Raw genomic sequence first — 22,453 nt, forward strand, 5'->3', positions numbered from 1 at the left:
CACATGAAAGAGACCACTGGTCCTACACAACCCCACAGAGAGGTCAGATCACCATAAATCCACCTCAATGCGATTCCTCCCCAAGCTTCCTTCTGTTTTGAACTATATTTCCATATTCTTCACCTGTCAGGTGCAGAGAGTCCAGACCAGCCAAGCTGATGAGTGGACAATGCAGGAGAGAGGAGGGGAGGGAGAGAGAAGGCGGTGGGGGTAGATGGCTGGAGATACAGAGAGAGGAGGAGGATGGAGTGGGTTGGGCTCTGTACACCACCAAAGAAGACTGTAGTTGAAGTGAGTCCAGACAGCCCCAGAGTTCATAACAAATTGACTGAACATCATGTAATATTCTTCTTAATATTGTACTGAACATGTTTGGTCAGCTACTAAAAAAATTTGCTAATTTTAGTGGCACCAACTCGGTGTTTGAGAACATGTAAATGAAGGTGTGTTTCTTCCTCTGTAGGTAAAATTTCCACCAAATTCACCCTTAAATTAAGGAATTGGTCCTTGCAATGTAGTCCGACCCTCTTAACTTCTCACTTTGTACATCAACACTCCTCCCTTACTTAAGTCATGCTCCTTTGCTTCTTCGACAAATTAGCCAGAAGAGGTCAAGGTTCAATGTCAGGAAAATGCAAACATAGGTTATTTTAAGATGACTGATGTTGTTATTGTGATGAGGAAATTCAAGATGTGTACCAGCAGGTGCAGGCAGAAGGCCATGAAGTTACAGCAGGTAAAGATGCAGCAGATCTGGCAGCAGCGAGGAGTGAATCCTCTGCACAAGAGCAGTGATTTTAAAGCCAAAAGGAGAAGAGAGTTAATGGAAATTCTAGAAAATGGATCCACCCAATATTTGACTTACTTGTATTTCACTCCCTTCACTTTCCTTCCTTTGCTGTGCCGAGTTAAGAACAAATACAAGGACAAACATCAGAGACAAATGTTTTCAGCGGGAAGCCTTGTCTGAATTCAAAATGAGCTGAACCTTGAAAGTTTAACGAGCCATCCCTCTATGCTGACTTACTGACAACATGTAACCTTCAAAGGTGCCAGCGAGAAAAGGCAAAGAAAGTTCACAAGTACGGTTTCCAATTAGAGTAATGGGACTATGCAAATTCACCCTTCATTTCAGAAGTCTGCAGGTAAAAATCACAAAATGTCAAACTTTAAAAGACAGTATGGAGAAAAGGCAGCTTGATGAGAAGCAGAGAATTCAAGAGAACGGAATTCCTTCTCTTCCTTTGATCTGCAATAAAGACCCTAAAATGCATCAGTGACCATCACGTAAACTATCATATCTAAGCACTGCACATCACCTTGAATGAGACGTGAAGCTTCTATAGACATGGTTACTGCTGTATGCAAATCCAGCTGTCACATATTAAAAAAGCAGATAACTCAGGCAACATACATGCACGTGTGTTTAAAGCTGAAGATGAACAGCACTGTACTGCCGAGGGAGACTGTGTGTAGATCAATAAAACACGAGAGCATGAATAAATTGCCTCGTTATTCGTGTAAATTGCAGCAAAGATAAACGATCTAGCTGTGGTGGAATTATTCCCAAGGTTATTATCCGGTACCTTGCAGCATGCCTTCCATCTCCTCGGCAAAAAAAGGTTTCAAACTGTGCATAAAATATTTTCCTCACAATTACGGCTTCCTCTTTAATGTGCATTTCAAAACAGCGGAAGCAGAGGATGGTTGTGTAAATTGTAGTTAAGCCCTGAGATCTGACTTTGAAAGCTTGCAAGCAAATGGTCAAACAAGGACACATCTCCAGTAAAAGCAGCAATAATACGACAGTGAGAAAATGCTTTATGTTTACCAGGTTAATTAATATGTTGCACTTCCTGTGGAGAACTTATGTTGTTCTTTCACTGGTGATTGACTGATGCAATTAATTTTAACAATCAGTCTATACATTTAGGAATCCAGTTGTCTAATTCCTTTTTAAAAACAGCCTTTTATTTAACCTGTGTTCATGGTGTATCATATTGTTCCTGTTTGAAATCACTATCATTGATGTTTTCAATACTGTTTTCACAGTTTCACAACTGCTTCCAGTTAAAACTTATATGGCCAACTCCTGTCTGTGCTTAGCTCGCTGCATAGCTGTGCGCCCTCACAGAGGAGTTACTTTGAATTAAACAGTACGCTCAATGTTGTCAAACTGCTCTTTGTGTTTTATTCACACTTAGTATTTGCTTCTAAATGTCACACACACCGCAAGCTAAAGCGGTGAAATTGTTTTCTGCACACAACTCCCATGTAGATGAAAATGGGGTATAAACATTAAGCCGCCAGCGATCAATAATTCATTGACACATACAGTACGTTCTGCTCTGGGAACTCAGGTGAACGGAGCTCAGCGAGATACCTTATCTCACCTGTTCCTTCTCTCTCACGTACATAGATTGAATTCACATATTCGGAGTTTCCAGAAGCCCCTGGACCCGAGCCAGACAAAGCCCGGCTCCATCTGATAATATAGCTGGGGAATGAAAAGTTTCACTAAACCAGAACTAGAATCCTGAAACCTTATTGAACGCGCTGCAGTCCTCTCTCTCGCTCTCCTCTGCTGCTTCAGGCATCAAGTCTTGTTTTTCATGTACTTTCAACTTTGACTGCAGTGAGAATTCTACTTTTACGTGACCACAACAGATGAAGTGGAACGTCGATATCCCTGTTCATGCCTGTGATATTGACATCTCTTCTCAGGTGCTTTTGTGTCACTGCTTCATTTGCCAATAGGACGGTTAATTGAGATTCACTGCCTGTGATCTTCCAAGTGTTTGCTCATAACTTTCCCCTCATTAGCGTCACACAGATAGATGCTTATGCAAATTTAATGCTCTCGCACCCAAAAATAAAAGCGTGCTTTGAGCCTTCATGGCCTACATACAAGAAACAAAATATTTTAAAAAATCTTTGAGCCATTCTGTGTTTTCAATTGTGATTTTGTGTGCGTGTGTGTGTGTGCATTTATCTGTAAACAGACTTACACAATATTTTACTTTGTGTTCACGTGGATGTGTATCAGCCACTCTACATAACACAGACTGAGGAAGTAAGAAGAAGTAGGTGAGTAAAATGAAGACATAGGAAGGAGTAGGAGAATGTACATTACACAACAACCAAACCACCCTCTATTAAATTTTTAACTTTCACTCCAAATAGCACTCTTGCATTTTTTACTGCACCAACTGGACTGGAAATAAATGTCTGGACAATATACTTCTAGACTGCTTTGAAGGTTTTCAGAGACCAATTGCTCCTTTTTTCATGACTAAATCCTCAAAATGATAGTAATTTACAACTCCTATCTGGGACAAACACACAGGTGATGCAGAAACTGGGATTTACCCCGAGAGGCATGTCTTCATGTCGTCACGTCTGCTCCCACATCAGGGATCGGAACAGAAAAATAACAGAGACGAGCTCTTACACACTTGCTCAGCATTCAAATTTACACACTGTAATATCACACTGAGAATAAGAACCACTGCAAACCACAGCAAAACACAACGGCAGAGCTGACAAACACGGAGCAGTCCCTCAAGAGAAAACAGCTACAAGAAACAAGGAATGTCAAAGATTCAAAAGGCAGCTGCTTCAACCCACTTTCTGTCTCAGCAGAAGGAAACAAGCCGGAGCTGAAGAGACGAAACAATACATCCTTCAAATAATTTACAAGCCTGCATGAACAAGCATGATGGACTGATAATAGAAAACTCATGTTTTGTTTTATTTGACTGTATAGAGAAAAATGTAACTCATCTCCAAGTCTTAAAATAGAGATGAAGTCTCTATCTGATGGATTGTGTAAAGCCTTCTCTGTGAGACCAGTGTGTCAACATTGTCTCAACTCACTGAGCTGAAGATTGTTCATTTTCTGACAAGGGCTTATTGGCTTAGTTACTTTTTTCCAGCCTTTTCCAAAACCAAAAACAGGCACATGTTTTTAGTATGGGGGAGGGATTTGTGGTTATCTGCTCTAAACAGTGAAAACCTGAGTATGTCCTGCTAACGAGCATACACATCACTAGCTAAATAGTCGGTTTATGGGTTCATTTAAAACCAAGACTTGTTCATGATTAGCACACAGCATAGCAACAAAAATGATACCATAGAATTTACCATGCGTAAATTGTCTCAACATAACAGCTGCAACAAAATTGAAAGGGGAGTGAAGGTGATGTGAGATAAAAGACTGCACACCACCTGCATCCGAACGCTGTGAGATGATACATCATCAACACGTGACGTCAGAGCTGTCTTTGAAGACACAGCAGTTTATACTGATGGACAAATGAATCACACACTTGACAAAAATCATGATAAATAGATCTGCACTTGTTTCAGTAAATTATCCTTCCCACAGAGGCTTTGCTCTGGTTGAATTGGCTCCTTTGAGGGCTGATTTGATGTTATGCAAATTAAGCATGCATATTTAAATGGTCTGAATAAACACAATGACTATTTACAGCAATATGTTTCAGCAGAGCAACGACGATTCATTTATTAATTGTTTTTAGAATAAAAAAAAATCCTGTGACACCAGTGCTGTTTGATGACACTCCGGTGTGCAACCCATGTCATCTCATTGTTTGCTTCTTTTTCCAGTGTTTGATGCCCGCAGATCAAATGACAACTGGGGCCTTAAATCCATTCTCTTCATGTTTGGCACATGTGCTTCACTGCATGCACTATTCAGCGGATCTGCTTCACTGGCAGTAAAACCACGCAGTAGGTGATTTATTTATTAGGAATAACATAACCCCTGCAAAGTCGGCTCACTGTGTTGCCGCAGATAACACAAGATGCTTCATAGGTGCCACCATAAATCATCCTGCAGGCCTTGAGATGATGTGGAGGGAAGCAGAGGCTGCAGAAATGAGAAGCAATAAAAGTGGGATGGTGAACTTGGGTGCAATTTCACTCAATTAAGGGGATGAGGAGGAACCAATACGTCTTAACAAGCAACCTGCACTCTACTGCAGTCATACTGTACAGTTATAACAGGTACAAACTTTCCTGTAAGCATCATACATGACCTTTTAGCTGCAGGTGATATAACAGCAACAGACAGCAGTGGGTTGAGCTCTGTGTGCCATGCAGACACAGCTCTCCTGTTTGTTCTTCCACTCTGCACTGAGTAAACCCACAGCAGTTATGATACTGCATGGGAATAATCCATAATAGAGGAGTCTGTGTTTGCATGGATCTCAAGTGTTTTGGAAAAACAATATAACTCCTGTTCTCACAAAGTTTTAAGCTCAAACTCTCAGAAAGACTGATAGCAATCCTTTAGAGGTTCTGAGATTATCATAGTGCCTGGGAGGGACACATGACTCTGCATAGCATTGCTAAATATATTTGACTAAAAGAAAACTATTACCAATGAGGTGACACTACTGTGAAACACTGCATCTGCGTGAAAGAGGATGTAAAACAGACACACCACACCACAAGAAAAAGTGTGGAAGTCAGACAGGCAGGAAGGATGGAGGAAATATACCTTGAGGCTAAACTGTTTATGACATCCTCCTCTTTTTCTCCTCCTCCTCTTCCCTGGAGGAATAAGAGAGTCATCCCTGGTTACTATCTCCAGCACATTAACGCTTCATTACCAGAAGAAGAACAATTAAAACTGGCTGTCAGAGTTACGGACACAATGACACATCTTTAGAAAGTTTTATTCTGAAAACCTCTCAACCAGAGATAAAGTGAGCAGCTGGTAATTCAGGATATAAAGGCTTCGGATGAGAAGTGGCAAGGCTATTAAAATTCTCCCACAAGCCCATCAGTCTGGCCGGCAAGTGAGGTGGATTAGAGGTGGATTTGTTGGCTGGAGAGGAAGTTATTGGTATTTTCTCAGCAACTCATTCACCTACGGCAGCCTTTACAAAGTCTGACTGACAGCTCTCTGCAACCACAACAACTTGATGACAGGAGCAATTATCAAGCAGCAAGGACAGAGGGCTTTGTTCACCTGAAGAAAGGAGAGGAAATGTAAATGCAAGTGCCAGACATACACACTGCATGCGGAATATAAGTTTAGCTTCACGGGTTTGGCGACTACTCTTATCTCCCTTCCATTGAACCCTTTTATAGTATTTCTCTGCAGCTCCTTTTTCTTTGTCGACCAAATCCAAATACTGTATCAGTTATATAACACCCGTGGGATGCTCTAAAACTTAGATTAGTCAACTTTTCTTGTTTTCCTCAGGCTGCTTGTAGTCTAACATCGGCAGACCCTGAACAGTTTTTAATTTCAGGCTGTAAGACAGTGCAACTTGGGCATTCAGTGTCAACAAACAAAAACAAAAAACATGCACACGCGCATTCAGCGCCACACACGCACAATTTTTCACATGCCCATTCAACATGCAGTATAATGATGGAGTCAGAGGTCTGGCTGTGCAGATAGTTTCAGTGGAAATCGATACCACCCACAGATTATTTCACATATTATTCAGCAAAAACACGACAAGCAAACCACTGAGGAAGACCAAGTAACAAAGCATAGAGGAAAAGAGAAGCAGTTTTTCCTACTCAGTCTATATAACCTCTGACAGCCTGGGACTGAACCTGTCTATCATTATGAATACCATATGCGCTGCATTGTACACTGTATAAACAGACCATGCAACTTCAGCCACAATGTTACAACAAGGTTCACTTCCCCTCAGTACCGCCAAAATCCATTTTGAGATTGCACTAGACATCATCGACATTAATCATGTTTATCATGAAACCCGACCTTGACAATGCAATCGACTAGGCTCAAACACATTTACGTGCTCATTTATGTACAATTAAACAGCTCTCCATGGCTGTTTTTTGACATAACTCAAAGCTGCCTTCCAACTACCTGTGCATCATGTACTAACATCATATACTTTACAGAATATGCTCTATGTTCTCCATATGAATTTATAGTTTCCTTTTGTGGATCATAGGTGGTTTTGCAGCAATCTGCTCTGGTTTTTGGGCACCACTGTCTGGGCCCTACATGCTTATCAGCACAGGATCCCTACATGCGCGCCTCCACAATAGTGTCAGATGTTACATCAGCTGGACAGCATGAAGCCTGATCAATGTGTGAATGCTGGATCCATCTGTCAACCTCAATGCATTCCAAGTTATTTTCTAACCCATTTATGCCTCAGTAGTACTATTACTGTACATAATTAAAACAACACATCTTGTTTGCTGTTGTGGAATGCCATCAAATTCACGTGCAGAGGCAAATCAGCTGCATTCCACAGGCTGATGAACTGTAACGTGATGTCACTGCATCATCACGGAGAGAGTTTGTATGTCTGACTCACTTCCTGAAGGTCGGTATGGATCCCTGTAAGGACCTCCCAGGAGACGTCCCCGACCCATGGCTTTGTCCTGACAGCAAGCTGTCGGTTTCAAAGGCAAACATCCCATCACGGTCATCTGGAACATCCAGGAACTCCCCGTCGCTCCACACTCCCACTGTGCCATCCATCGACTGGTATCTGATCTCTATGGTAACACTGGTCTATAAACAGAACGGAAGCAGAAAAACATGAGCTTATGTTATCAGCAGATTAATAAGCCGTCACTTCCACAGAGCTGACAGAGCAGTTAAGGTGGCAAATTACTCAATTCCACCTGTTGAGCAGATCTCATTATCTCCTTTCTCAGCTGCTTCTGATGTGTATGTATAATTTAGAAACACCTAAAATGCCAACATTGAAAACACAATAGTCACAAAGTCACAAATTCTACTCCTTCAGCTGTCAAGATCATTTCAAATTGCTTTAATAAATGCCAAGGAGAAGGCGTGATAAATGATATCAAATATTTTCCTTCTAACTGTCTCTTAAAATTCAGTTTTATTAAATCTTTCTATTTTCCATCAATCATTTTGGTGTTTCTATCTTTTTAAGCCATGGGTGGGGAACCTCAGGCCTCCAGGCCATCAGCAAGGCATTTCACAAACACAAAAAAAGCAATTTGTTTGAAAAAATAAAATAGTAGACTAACAAGAATGTCATGCTTTGCAAGGTAAATGGACGAAAGACAAGTAAGTGTGTCTAGTTAGTTTGTGAGGATGAATGAAAAAGCTAATCTCAAGAGTCATCACAGCTCGAAGCACACTAAACTGGACGAGCTGCAAGTATAAGGGTGCCTGGATAAAGTTAATGCTCTTCAGTGGAGTTTGGAGGCTCAACAAGCAGCTTTCACCAGACCACATTCTGACATTGGCAGTGTTCTGCAGGCAAGTTTTGTGGTGAGCGAGCTAATAGCGAAGAAGCTGAAACCTCATTCAGAAGGAGAATTTGTGAAGGAGCGCCTCATTGCTGCTGTGGAGCTGCCAGCACCGGACAAAGTAAAACTGCTCCTGTGTCAGTTTGTCTGGAATAATTCATGGAGATGCAGGCATGTGAGACTAGTTGACTAATCCTCCATTTAATCATAAGGGAAATTGGGCATCAGAACATCCTTACTCATAGCTCTAGTATTGTTATTAATAGGCTACAAAAGGACATATCAGAAAACTTAGTTCTTCCCTATCCTGGTTTCATGTGCAGTATGCACCCATGCATTTATATTTGTGTGTTTTTCTTTCTTTGGATTGTAACCGCGAAACTGAACACACAAATAGTGTAACATGACACTGCAGCCACTGTGGCACTTTGACAGGACATAAACCAATCCAAACCTATAGAGGAAAAGTCCAGCTGAATTACACGACAGACAGCACCTTAAGGCTCAGGCTTGACTATCACAGTCCATTTAATTTTGTTTAGAAAAAGCTCTCAGCGGCAGCACCAAACTTTAACAGGACTATAAATCATCTCTTCTTCCTGGTACTTGCCGGGGGAATTCAGGTCGACAGTAAATATTAGCTAAATCCAGGCCAGGAACAATAGTGACACTGTAGTTTGTCTTCTGGGGACTCATGTTCGGACAAATATGATCCTCCTGACAATGACCTCATCTTTATTACGGAGTAGCCAATTTATTCTACTGACAAAGACAGATGAGGAGAAAATATACACTGGGCTCTCGTTCCACTTTCTACGCTCATCTCTCTCTCTACGACGGCCAGGAGTTGGAGTTGTCACCATGGCAACCACACCAGTGCATTCGTAGGTAAAAGTGTTGCTCTCAGGTGACATCGGAGTCAGGGATGTACAGCGCTGAAACCCTCTTCTTTATGTGTGTGTGTGTGTGTGTGTGTGTGTGTGTGTGTGCTTTGATGTGTGTTCAGGAGAAGCTACTCACACATATGTCGGCATATGTTGAGCGCGTGTGTGTAAGCCCTAAAGCACTCCCATGTTCTGTGTCATCATCCCAGAAACATCACATCAGCACTCCCAGCTCCCCTCACACAATTCTGCCCCCTGGAGGGCTTTAAAACCTCAAACGGTTAAATCCTCTCTCACACAAACTAGACTCTTTTTTTTTTTCTTTTTTTTTTACACATACATAATAATAATAATAAATGATATATTCACCAGCATCCTCGCGCTCAGTCTTTCCACTGAGGCGCTCTCAGTTGAGCTGTTTTAAACACACTTTCCAATCAATAGAAAATATCTGCATTAACGTTAATGGCAAGCGCTGTAATACGGTGCTTGTTCAACGCCGATGCTTTTTACGGGAGATGATAGTTATTACATCTCCTCTTGCAACTGCTGCAAATGTATTGATTTCTCCATTTAATTCCCATGAAAGCATTTAGCTGGTTAACACAATTCGTTTTAATTCTACTGCTGTAACACAAGTCCCATTATTTTACTGTTTACTGTGTAATTTAAGCTTTTGTAAACTGCTTTTTGGACTCTAGTTTTCCACTGCTGCATATTTCCACATGCAGCAGATACGTAACAACACAGTATTCATTTGGCGTTGTAAAACATTCACTCTGCTTTAAGCTCCGTTTTGTTCTCCACCAACCCAGAGGAAAATATTCACAGAATCCTACCTTTACCTTCATTTCATTTGAGATGCTAAATGCAAATGCCTCCATACAGTTGGGTGCCATGATTATTCATTTAGCACAACTGGCCGATTTTCTTAATTTTGCATCAGCTAAGAGAACAACAATAGCCTCTGCTGATGAGGGTAGGGAAAGAGTCAGAAAGAGAATGAATATTACAAATGTTCCCTACTGGAGTACAGCCTGTCGCTCTCAGCCTTTGTGAATTTTTAATTCTGACAGATGATTATGAAGTTTGCTGGGGGACAGTGGTCCCACAGATGCACATGCTCAGCTAACTAGCAATTTGGTATATCGGTTGTTTGTGCAAAAACACTAATTGCTTTGCTCAAATGTGGCCAACAGCGCAGAGAAGGCTCTCCATAAATTCTAACCTTTTCAAAGTGTGACCCCTGTGGATTGTTGACGCTCCAGTGTGACAGCAGCGTTTACCTTTATTGATGTGTTGTTGTCGTCAATGAGTGTGTCGGTCAGCTCGAGGTGTCCCTCCTCAGCCACCTTCTGAAGTACCATACAGAAAGTCCCCACCAGCCTGCAGGAAAGCAGAGACAGAGATCCAGTCATTGTAAACAGAAATCAATAAAATCAATAAATGAGATTACAACAATATGCCCTGTTCTGTCCTGTGTTTCTCCTCTGCTGACCATCTGTTTACCTTTGTATGAAGTCTCATTGTCACATTGCTGGTTTATCTACTTTCTCATTTATACTAATAAACACTGACAAATAGTACTTTTTCATTCATCTGTTCTCCACCACTCTGCTAGGTGAGGGAGAGTCAGCTGACCAGCCGTCACAGCAGTCATGAGCAGACTGCTGTGACGGCTGGTGACGAACATGTGCTGTGACAGACAATGAAAAAAATGCCATACTGCCTCTGTCACCAGCTCATTACAGTATGTCAGCCCTCAAAGCAATTCAAAGGATGTAGATATATAGCTCAAATGGACACACACACACACACACACACACACACACACACACACACACACACACACACACACACACACACACACACACACAGAGTCAGTAATTTTTCCTTTCACCTACAGCAGCATCACCACTTGGTTGTCCTTATTTTTTTACACAGCTGTGTGTAAATCTTGCTAAATTGATCCTCATCCATTCTTTCTTTGCAGTACAATGAATTGATATATACAATATTCAAGTATTTAAAAAAAGTTGTTTTGTTTTTGCAGAGTCAGAACATACATAGCAACAGCTGCTCGGTGTATTCAAGTCCTACTGAAGCTTTCCAGAGATGATTTTGATGATGAAATGATGATGCTAGCAAGCTGACTCATTAGCATGACAACAATTTGGCAGTCTTGTAGTGCTTACTGTGTCATCGCAGTAATAAAGTAAATGTAAAGGTACTCTAAGAGTGCAACAAGCCAGTTTTTTACTTTCAGGTTCTTGGTTTGGTTTGTGGCTCCAGGCACAACAGCTCACGATATGCAACACCAAGCACCATTAAGAATAGATTTGAACATTTTGGTGAGATAATTAATGAAATTGTTACTGTCTGCAACACATCAAAGGGAATGCTACATAATATATTCCAAAGGCTTGTGTTGTGCAACTCAGGTCTGCAAACATTTCAGAGAGCTAATTCTCCACAGCATTCACAGCCACTTCTCTTCAGCTCTTATCAGTGCCCCCAAGGACAAGCAACTAAATGGATTTAGACTCACAAACCATTCATTCATCTAACACACTGAATGAAAAGGTTTATGTTTCGATGTTGGTTGTTTCTTGGAGTTTGCAAGACAAAGAAAAGCTCTCTCAGTTTAATCTAAGTAAAGATGAAGGCGACAAAGACTCATTTTTCACACACATTTTTCCTTCTGAATTGATGTTTAAAGAAAAACCTTTTACAAACTAAGACGTTCAAATTCAGTTAGTGGCTTTATGAGCTGAATCTGCTCTGACCAAGAACTTGGAGCACTGGGGGGAGTGTTGGTGTTTACACCACCTTTCTTGGCATTTTGTGAATTTATTTTATTCATTTATGGAAAAAAAAGAGAGTTTGTGAAACGCATCAATTTCACTGCTTGCGTAAATCCTCCAGCTGAAACGACAGGAAGGCCTGAGTTGTGCTATTGGACGATCGCCTCTTGGGGTACACAGTAGTATTACAAGACAGGATGGGCCAGAGCTAGCTGGTTAGCATGCACACACTGATGCCTCATGTCAAAGTCCTCATTTCAAGGTAATTAAACCCAAATTTAATGGATACAGAGCTATAGCATCAATTAACATTATTTTTAAACCATCACATATCCAATTGTGCAATCAAAATCCTAACAAACCACTGTTAATAAATTACTAAAATTTGGTTAAGGCACAAAAATGGCCTGGTTAGGTTAAGGGAAACATTGTGGTTTGGGTCAAAATAAGCACTTTACTTCATTGTCATGGTTGGAAACACAACAGATTGATTATTATTGATCATAATTGCTAAATATACGATCATTACGCACAGGATTAATTTCTGTACTGCTCAAGGATCCTTCATACAACATAGCAGTGGGAAGAAACCCAGCACAGTGGCCATTCAGCAAGCCAATTAAAGCTGGTGAATAATTTATAGAGTTTCCCCCATAACAATGTGTTGTTCACAGAGCAATCTGTCACACACAGAGAACATGCAGCATGGCCCACACTGACCCACAGCCATATGCCATTTCTACAATAATGGTCACTAGCTCTGTTTACATACACACACCCTGGTAACATGTGGATTGCACACACAGCTGTGTTTTTAAGTTCAATGCATACATGACATACAGGTTAATTTATATTACAAAGGAGCGACTAGACAATCATTAGGATGAACAGGCAGACAATCACTTGGCTGGATATGAATCCGCAGGGAGAGATAATGTAAAACAAACACACACAATCAATAGCTTACCACTTGGCGCACACACACACATGCACACACGCACACACACAGAGGCAGAAGAAATTTGCAGGGATTGCAGCACAAGTTGAGCTTTCCAGCAGAATAATAGAAACTGAGTTTGCAGATTTTGCATATCTTCCTGCTGTCTCAAGACTATATGACCCTCAAAATCAATCAAATTAAAACACTCATTGTTCATGTTTTTGATGCTGGTTTTCCCTCTCTTTTTGTTGTTGTTGTTGTAAATGCAGTTTTCTATCGTCCGCATATGTCCTTCAAGCAGCAGCTGCAGGTTGCCAGCACTCACATTCTCTTTCTCCACATTCTCTTTCTCCACATTCTCTAGTCTCTTTTGTTATCTCTGTCCTCGCCCATACTTTTTTCTCTGCAGTCGAATGTGAGGCTTCAGTTGTCAGAAGAGCTTCAAAACTTAATAATGAGGTAAATTTGAACTTGACTTCACTTTGAATCTGAGGTATAAAAAAAAGTATGCGCTTCCCCTCAGGCACTGGCAGATGCTTTCATTGTGAAGGTGCATGTCTGCCAGGCTCCCCACTGAATTACTCCATGCTCAACTTTGCAGGCTTGATGTTCCTCAAGACTGTCTGTGAGGATATCAGAGATTCTGTGCAGTAAAAGTTTTCTTTGAAGATGAATCGAAATTTCTGCACCTCTGAGCAAAATCTCTGAAAATGCCAAACCACTCTTGTATAATCTGCTCTTTCCTTCCCTGGACAGTGGTGATCAATACTGTATGTCCAGGGCTACTTAGCGAAGCAAATGGTCTGTCATTTCCTTTCAGCCATTGTAACATGTGTACAAGTGCTGAATAATTGAACTGTGCAGGGCCTATCATGTTCTGGCTCACTTTTTAGCACTTCAAAAGGTGGCATTCATTATTGATTGAAGTTCTGCAAACAATTTACTTTCATCTGCTTTATAATTTAAAGCTCCCTTCCCTTTCAATTTGTACTATTTTTCTTTGAGAGCCTCAAGTTTCTTATACAAATCGAGGCATGACTATGACGAAATATCAGACTCAGGTGAATTGGAGAGGGGGTGAGCGCAGCTTTGAAATGTAAAATATTTTTCCAGGTCTCACACAGTTGTTCTCAGCGGTTGCAGTAATCCAGCACAGCTGCTGGAAACTCAGCTGAAGGACGGTGTGAAATGGAAATGTTACAGCTGACAGGTGTGTGCGATTTGGCCTTTGATGAGGTGAGAAGAAGCCACACGCTGCCCCACACCAGCACTCTGACATTAAACACAAGACGATTCACAGGTGTTCAAGGATAAATACCTATTGATTCACATGGACGCAATCAATACTCGTTTCGCCTTTCCACATGCAAACAGACATGCATAATAGAGTATTTTCACCACAAAAAATAGAGAAAGCTATTAAGACTCATTTTTCGCTATCAGAGTCCATCAGCATGTCATGCTGATCTGGGTGTGTGGTTAGAGGCAGCAACGTTGGTCCTGTTGCAGGACAACATCACCATAAACAATTATATAAGAACACAGACACTTGTCAGTCGATAGAGGGTGAGCGAGAAAGAAAGAGGAAATAATGGGGCTGTTATAACATCCAGCCAAAAATATAAAATTTGGATCAGTGTAGATATCCATCAGTATGCTGCAGCATTTGCATGAACCTGTTCCTGGTGTTTTGTGGATGAAATCGTCTAGTTTGATATTACTGCATTAAAATACTTTGTCATATAGTCAGGTTTATAGCAAGTTAATTGGGAAACTTTTTAGAAATAAAATGACCAGAGAGAAATGTCTGTTTTTGGCTAATGCGGATGATATAACAGTGCTTCATTACATTCACGCAAAAAAATATACAGACAATCCAATATTCTCATAAAGCAGTTCTGCTCATCGATTCACATCTACAGTGGCATCGATGACGCAATGTTGAAGATGCTGAAGCAGAGAGGATGAATGGGATGACGTACAGATTGACAGGAACAATGTATAAAGCACTGTACTGTTCTATTTGTATATTGATCCGACAACGAGAAAACACTTAATCCTCAAGTCACCTGTCAGGGTAACAAGACTAAGAGCGTACAACCACGCCAGCAGCTCTGTGAAGCTGTACTTACAGTAGGCTGATCAGAGCCAAAATATGCTGAAGCTAAGCAGGTGTAATGTCTGCAATGTTCACCATCTTCGTTTAGTGTGCCAGCATGCTAACATTTGCTATAATAACAAGAAACACAAAGTACATCTAAAGTTGATGTGAGTGCCATTAGTTTTACAGGCATTCTGGTCATAAACCAAGATGTTGGACACACTGAAATTTTGATTTTGAGCAGGCCATAAATGTCTGAACCAAATTTTATGGCAAACCATGCATTATTCAAGCATGTAAATAATCACAAAATGTGTTTTTGCTTCTGGTGAAATACAAAATTAAAAAGGGCACAAATCCACAGTGTTCATTCTACAGCTTCAGGCACAAGAAAGCCAAGATAAAATTCAACAGAGTAACGGATTTATGTTTGGAAGCTTGCATTTTAAGACCAAGCAATAAACTGCTGAGTCTCAATGTGTACAGCATGAAGGGATTACATATTGTGGAGCCAGAAAAGCACTGTTGCCAGGATACCATTCCATGCCCTGTGGCTAAGTGAAAACCATAAAGACAAACTCATGAAGGGAATAAAACAAACGTAATGGCATGATTTCATTTAGCACTAAGATCACGAGAAGAGGAACACGGGGGACAGCTTATTCGAGCAAAGAGCATCCATGAGAATTGTAAACAGTCTTATCTCACCTCTAAGGAAATTGGCTGCCATAAAACTCAAAACCAATTTTGACTTAAACAAGAAAAAAAGCCAGAAAGTCTAACGTGCTGAAATTGTACACTCACTCTCATCACAACAGAGAACACAGTTCAAAAGTGTTGCAGACTTTGATATGATTTTCAAAGGAGCTTCTGTACCTCCATGATTTCGCTCTTTCTGGCGGGTCAGTGTTTGAGTCAGTGAACCTGAGGCAATCTGAATCACAAACAATCATGCATCCATCGATTCAGCTGTTCTGAATGTCTTGCCTGGTAAAATAAAAGTTGCAGTAAACAAAATGAAAAAAAAAATCCATTTCATATTGATTACAATTATATTTTGTGATTGCTCAAAGACCTTGTTACGATATGTTTGTCTTGACACAATGGGCTGTTTCTTTGGGGCTGTTCTGATTGATGTGAATGTGATGTGAATTACACAGCATTACATAAACAAAACACATAATTACTGCAGTTATTATTGCAGTCAGTCTTGTACTTCTATTGTAAAGGCACAGGAGGAAATTTAATGGCTGCTGTGTGATCTAACTTTTGATTTATGAATTCTTCTGTTATAAATGGTGCTACAATACCCGTGTTAATCAATGAAAGGCTTATATAAAACAAATGATCTACAACGGGGAACTTCCAACTTTTCCACCTCCCCAGGCATAGACCACCCACCACGTTTTAATAGCATGAAACAATACTTCATTAAATTCCTCCCATTATCCCCGGCCATTGTATGAGTGCTATGTAGCAGCACAGCTCTGCTTTTCTTTTGTGCCTGTTCGTTACCTTTCATAATCAAAAAGCTTTCATGCTCCAGCCTGAGAAACTCTGCAGTCATCTGTTCTTTTAACTTGAATTTAGAGATACTTAACCCTTATTTTAGCCTAACTGCACTGCACAGTGGCTATATCCACCTGTACCTTCTCCCTATACTTGATGACCATGAGCTTTGGCATCCATATGAGCCACAGGTCTCTTTCTGTGGCAGGCATTCAGACCAAAAACAAGTCTGTGTTAAAACAATGCAATGTGCTGTGTTGGTGGGACATGTTGCTTCAGGCACCCTTGAGACATGACATTACATCTGTGTAGAGTAATTAAAGTAATAGATCTGCAAAACTAGCACAGCAGCAACTATTTTATCTTTCATCGTACCAATTGTGATGTCGATAGAAACACAGTATTCATGTTACAAAATAGGAATGTGGGCTTGTGCGACTTCTGCATTGGCAACCCTGCTGCACCAACGGACTAGTACCATTCTTAAGAATTAGGGAGCTCGGTTTTTCATGGACAGTTAAAGTTGCTTTGAACGCAGCCTTAGCTGGTCCCCATGTCCGAGCTGAAGACCAGAGATGACAAAGGCTTTGCAGTCAGAGACCTGAGGCTCTGCCAGGTGAGTCAGTGTCACCTTTTCAATGACAAAATACTGTACATGTATCTGGAAACTACCCCAACCTTTATTCTAAGGGCCTTCTAATCTAGTCTATATAGTCACAACAGCCTTGTTCACAGCTCTTGTATGTCTTTGGGCTGGACTTCAGAGGCTTCAGCCCTGAACTGGGAGAGAGTGACAGTTCTATCATGCCCTGAAATACCATTAATAATTTCAATTCTAATTCCACGGACCTGCTGATAATCCTCCATGGACCCTCTGGGAGTCACTGACCTCAGACTAATTCTTACAATCATATAACTTCCTCTTTGCGCTCGTGCTCAGTAACTCACACACAAGTGTTCTCCACAGCGTGCAGAATATAAAGGCAGATCTGTCAGCCACAGGGGAAAACAGATAATAAAACATGGTCTATATCCTCCTGCAGCACAAAGACCATCATGCATCATTGCTTTCTCTTTTGTTGTGGTAATGTGATCACACTTGTGGCTGTAGGGTGTGACTCACTGGCCTTACAGTGTGTTGGTGCAGTGATGAAGCAGATCAGTTACCCTGGTAATGTGGACATATGGAGCAGGTGTGAGAACACAACACAAGCTATAACTCAACTTGAATTATTTACCCACTTAAATGTGTGCCTGCTTGTGTTTGTGTGGGTGTGTCTCTTAATGCGTGTGGGTTAAGTGTCTTTGCATGCCAGAATATCTGTTTGGGTATATTGTGCATGTGCATTTGAGATTGTAGTGAGTGGATGAAAAAGTTTCTTAACTGCATCTGGTTTAAACATAGAAATACCATTTCAATTTTTCTTGCTTGTTTTCGCTCTAATTCCCCACCGGAAAACTGGAATTCAGCATTTCTGTGCTTAAAAGTCCATGTATTTTAACTGGCTTTTCGCGCAAAGCACAGCTGAGGCTGATGGGAATACCATTAGTTTTGCACTGGACAAATCAAAATTTTGACCTGGTGACGTTAACGAATCACCAATGTTACCACAATTGTGAATGTGAGCACAAATGTGAACCTCATGGTGGCCCTAGAGGGGAAGACAGGAGATCACCAAATTCAACAGGACTCATCATCTGGAGATTAAGAATGTCTGTACAAAATTTTGGGCCAATCCATCTATTAGATGCTGAGATATTCCACAGGTTAAGTGAAGTATTGACCTGCTGGTGGTGCTAGATAAAAAGTAAGGATGCATCATCTGGGCACCCTGAATTACTGCATCATATCTCATGGCAATAACCTAAAACCGAAAAGGTCAAAATCATGGCATTACAGGAAAAGTCAGGGGATCACCAAATTCACTCGGTGTTCTCCTCTGGAGACCATGAATGTCTACAAAACTACATGATGGTGAATCCAATAGTTGTGGAGATATTTCAGTCTGAACCAAAGGGGTACACAGACACTGCCATCTCGCTCTCTGACCCTCTGTGAATTGTCATGTGTGGCCGTGAAGTACTTGTCCTGTGTCTGTTTTCCTCTTCAACACAGGGCAACAGAAAAATCACAATGACAGTTGAAAGCTGCCTTGATGTAGAACTGATGCAACATCTGTCTGCACACCTGTCATCGGCTGTTAGCCCTGGGTCGGCTTTGTAAGTGTGTCACCACCTGAGGTACACACATTCACAGCACAACTGCATTCGCACATGGCAAACAAGACAAGGTCACACAGCTAATGACAGTGGCACACACACACACATACATTACCACCCACATACGCACCGAGACAAGCAAACTAAGTTTTAATGACTGCGCGGGCGACATGATGTGTCCTCATTCTGGACACATCAATCAGTCGTCCAGTTAAATGCAGCCTCCGTAACAACCTGATTGGGTTTGTTGGGAGCGCAGGAGACGGCTAGACTTCCTGGCACAACCAGCAAGCATTTTCTTCAGATGGAGACATAAAAAACTTCAAGGGAAACTAAGATGAAGAAACACAAGGAAAAGAAGAAGATAAGGAGGAGGAGGAGAGGGAAATTAACCAGCTTCCACCGCTGCCTCAAGTGATTTCTTAGAAGTAATTAGAGTGCTTTGCAGGACCCCTGAAGCAGGTTTTTAGTATCAGTACATTGCTCAAGAACATTGGTCATTAATGTAGGAACTGTAAATGGCTCATACTTGAAATACATTTTCCTCAGCTTGAGATTTGTCAGTAAAAAAACTACAAACCATGCTGGCAAAAATTTGTTTTACTAAATAAATAAACTTGTTAAGCCAGAATTATATATAACGCACTCACACAATGCAGGTAAATACAGCATAAGACACGATGCTGCATGTTTTTCATGATCTAATTGTACGACGAGTGCAAAGTGACAAATGTGGCCGCTACTGAGAATCTAATGCTGTTTCATTACCTCCACCTCTGCGGTTTCAAGTCTGTTACACACACAATTGAGTCAATTTGGAGCAGGCTCTAAGGGAGCACAGCACCATCTGAGAAACATGCGCCATGTGACAGTCTGAATTGGTCACAGGCTGTGACAGGAAGGCAGGCAGGGTACTGAAACCACAAACACTTTACACCGAAATGCTGTTTGGTGTGATGAATGTGGTTTAAGGACAAGCTGGGAGCAGTATTACACCTTACCTGTTGGAGAAGACTTTGCTGTAGTTGTACACTTGGATCTCCAGCATCTCGTTTTCATCCAGCCGGCTGGCAATGGGCCATCGAAATGTCTGAAAAAAGCAGAAAAATACATATTGTTATTTTCTTGGTAAATCCAAAAATTGTTTGGAAAATAGTGAAAATGACTGCAAATGCTTGTTGTGTCTGACCGATAGTCCAACACCTGAAAATATTCAATTTGCATGATCCATAACACAGAAAAGCAAAGACCCTCACATTTGAGAAGCTTGACCCAGACGACGTTTGACATTTTTACAAACAAATAATCGATGAACAAAATTTTTACAGATTAATTTTCTGCTGCTCTGTTGCTAAATTATTCATCAAATTCAGAACAAACGTATCCTAATTTCTATCAGTATTAGGTCAAACAGGACAACTACAACATGATGTTAAGTGAAGCGATTTTTTTTATTTGAGGAATAGTTTGACATATTGGGAAATTCATTTATTGTCTTTCTTTCTGAGAGCTCGACGTGAAGATCGATACCACTCTCATATCTGTTGGGTAAACATGAAGTGACAGACACAGGGCCTCAGACACTGAAAATCCCTGCCTTAAGTCAAAAAAGTCCAAGAGCAGATTCACAGTGTCATGTCAGCGTGCATATGTTCCTCTGAAGTGTCCTTGAGTGAAAATGGTCTCTACCAGCTACAGACATGCTGTTCCGGAGGGAATAAAACATCGCGTTGTTTCATTTATCACCATAAACATCTCCAGGTTCTATAGCTCAGACTAAGAATATCAATAAGCAGCAGTCACGAAAAACAGTGTGAAAATGAATCCTTGAAAATGTCTTGGGTATCCTTGAGAAAAAGCTTGTCAGTGAAAACAGCTTTGAAGGTCCTTTGGCATTGTCACTTCAACCATTTCCGCCAGGTGTAAGCCTGGAGGGGATCATGTTTGCTCGTGTGTACGGTTACTCTGACATACTATTTGACCAATCAATCTCATATTTTTTGCGCATATTTATAACGGTGTGTTCAAGGACATCTCATAGATGGGGTGATTGACAGCTGACTCCTCACTCCCTTTAAATGGCCAGCAGGGGGCACAAGTGATCAACAGCTGCTTCAGCTGGGATTCTTGTTTCCGCTCGGGACGTCGTTGGGTGGTCACAAAGGTGATAGCAGATTCTTTGTTGGCATTTTTACTGAGAAATTGAAAATTTACATCTGTTGTCTATTGCACACATACCGGACACACAGCCTGCTCTGCACTTCCTGTTCCCCACCCTCATGCCCCCTGGTGGAGATCTGCACTCTCCTGAGTAAATAATCTGTTTTTCTACACATCCAAAAGGTCACACACGGTCCACGTTCATACTGAGAAACTGTTTGGAGTAAAACAGCTGTCCTCTTGATGAATCTTGAGCTCTTTCACAGCTGCCTTAAAAATCTATTTCAAAAGTTACATGGGTAATTTCCTCCGGAGAGCTTCCTCTGTCAAGCTTTTAATCACAGATGTTAAGTCTGCTGCTCGAGTGTCCCACGATATTTGCTACAGAGACATTAGTACGAACATTGAGACGTTTCAAAGTACTGAAAGCAGTCTCTCTAATCATTGAAGTGAATCACTGCAGAAAATCATTAATCACATTAATCAATAGAGCAGACAATAAAGAAATCATCTGGAAAGCTTGCACTGCTCTGCAGAATCTTAAGAGCAATATAGCCTACAGGGACCGGCAAAGGAGCAGTGAAATATCCTTGTGGGTGAGCGTCTCTAATTTGGAGAAAATAATTTTCTTGGGTGGACGGAGGGTGGATGATTTATGCATGTGTGTGGATTTGGATGAGCAGGTCTGCACATCACTACAGCGTACGTATGTTCCTCTGAAGTGTCCTTGAGTTAAAATAGTCTCTACCAGCTACAGATGTGCAGTTCAGGAGGGAATGAAACATCACAATGTTTTATTTAGCAGAATAAACATCTCCACGGTGGACAGCACTGGCTAAAATTGCATTGATGAGCTTTCTTTGGTATAAAGTAAAGCAAGAAAAAGCAGCAGCCAAGCAAAAGTGTGTGGTAATGAATTCTTTCAAATGTCTTGGGTGTCCTTGAGAAAAAGCTGTAAGTGAGAGAACAGCTTTGAACGTCAACCCTCATTTGGCATTTTCACTTCAATTGGCTCTGAAATTCGTTTTTCAGGTAGCTCATTTCATGTAGCTTAGACATAATAAAGGAGGAAATAACCACGTCTTAGTTCTGAATCATTTTCATCACAAATCTCCTCGGTGATGTCTTTACTAATTAGCTTTGTTAGGCTGATCAGACACTCAGTGCAGTGCTTTCCATGTTATTTTCACACCAGTAAGCAGGCTCTCTTGAAGGGCTGTCATGTATAAATTACATAAACCCTCTGTTTATTAGCAGTCTGTCACATAGGGAATGAGCCTTTATCACTTCACATAAATCAAGTACAGTTACGTTCAGTAATTTTTCTATGTGATTACTGTTATCAGTGACTGCAGTAACAGTCTTTATACGTCAGATCATCAGACCACAGTTATAAGTAGAGTCACTGCCTTGCAGTTGTATATCTCTGCCAACCAATCAAGTGACAGTTCACATCCATGTCTGTCCAGACTTATAGAAGTATGATATGTATATGTATGATGTGTATTCCACTGAATAATTTCCAGTGAGAAACATGCTGTCTTGACTTTTTCCAGAGGATTACAGAGGACTGAAAGACAGC

General features: G+C 41.0%; 1 protein-coding gene across 17 annotated transcripts in view; it reads right to left on the reverse strand.

Moving 5' to 3' along the window:
* otofa (otoferlin a) overlaps nt 1–22,453 on the reverse strand; it is an 84,162-nt gene that overhangs the window by 30,545 nt on the left and 31,164 nt on the right. For all 17 annotated transcript variants that reach the window (XM_070987838.1, XM_070987844.1, XM_070987842.1 and 14 more), the window contains exons 3-5: nt 19,713–19,801; nt 10,424–10,523; nt 7,341–7,540 (exon numbers count right to left, since the gene is read on the reverse strand). In XM_070987838.1, coding sequence (XP_070843939.1) covers nt 7,341–7,540; nt 10,424–10,523; nt 19,713–19,801 — 389 coding nt within the window. The remainder of the gene's footprint in view (nt 1–7,340; nt 7,541–10,423; nt 10,524–19,712; nt 19,802–22,453) is intronic.

The sequence above is a fragment of the Chaetodon trifascialis genome, chromosome 19 (genome assembly GCF_039877785.1).
Source record: "Chaetodon trifascialis isolate fChaTrf1 chromosome 19, fChaTrf1.hap1, whole genome shotgun sequence".
Taxonomy (NCBI): domain Eukaryota; kingdom Metazoa; phylum Chordata; class Actinopteri; order Chaetodontiformes; family Chaetodontidae; genus Chaetodon; species Chaetodon trifascialis.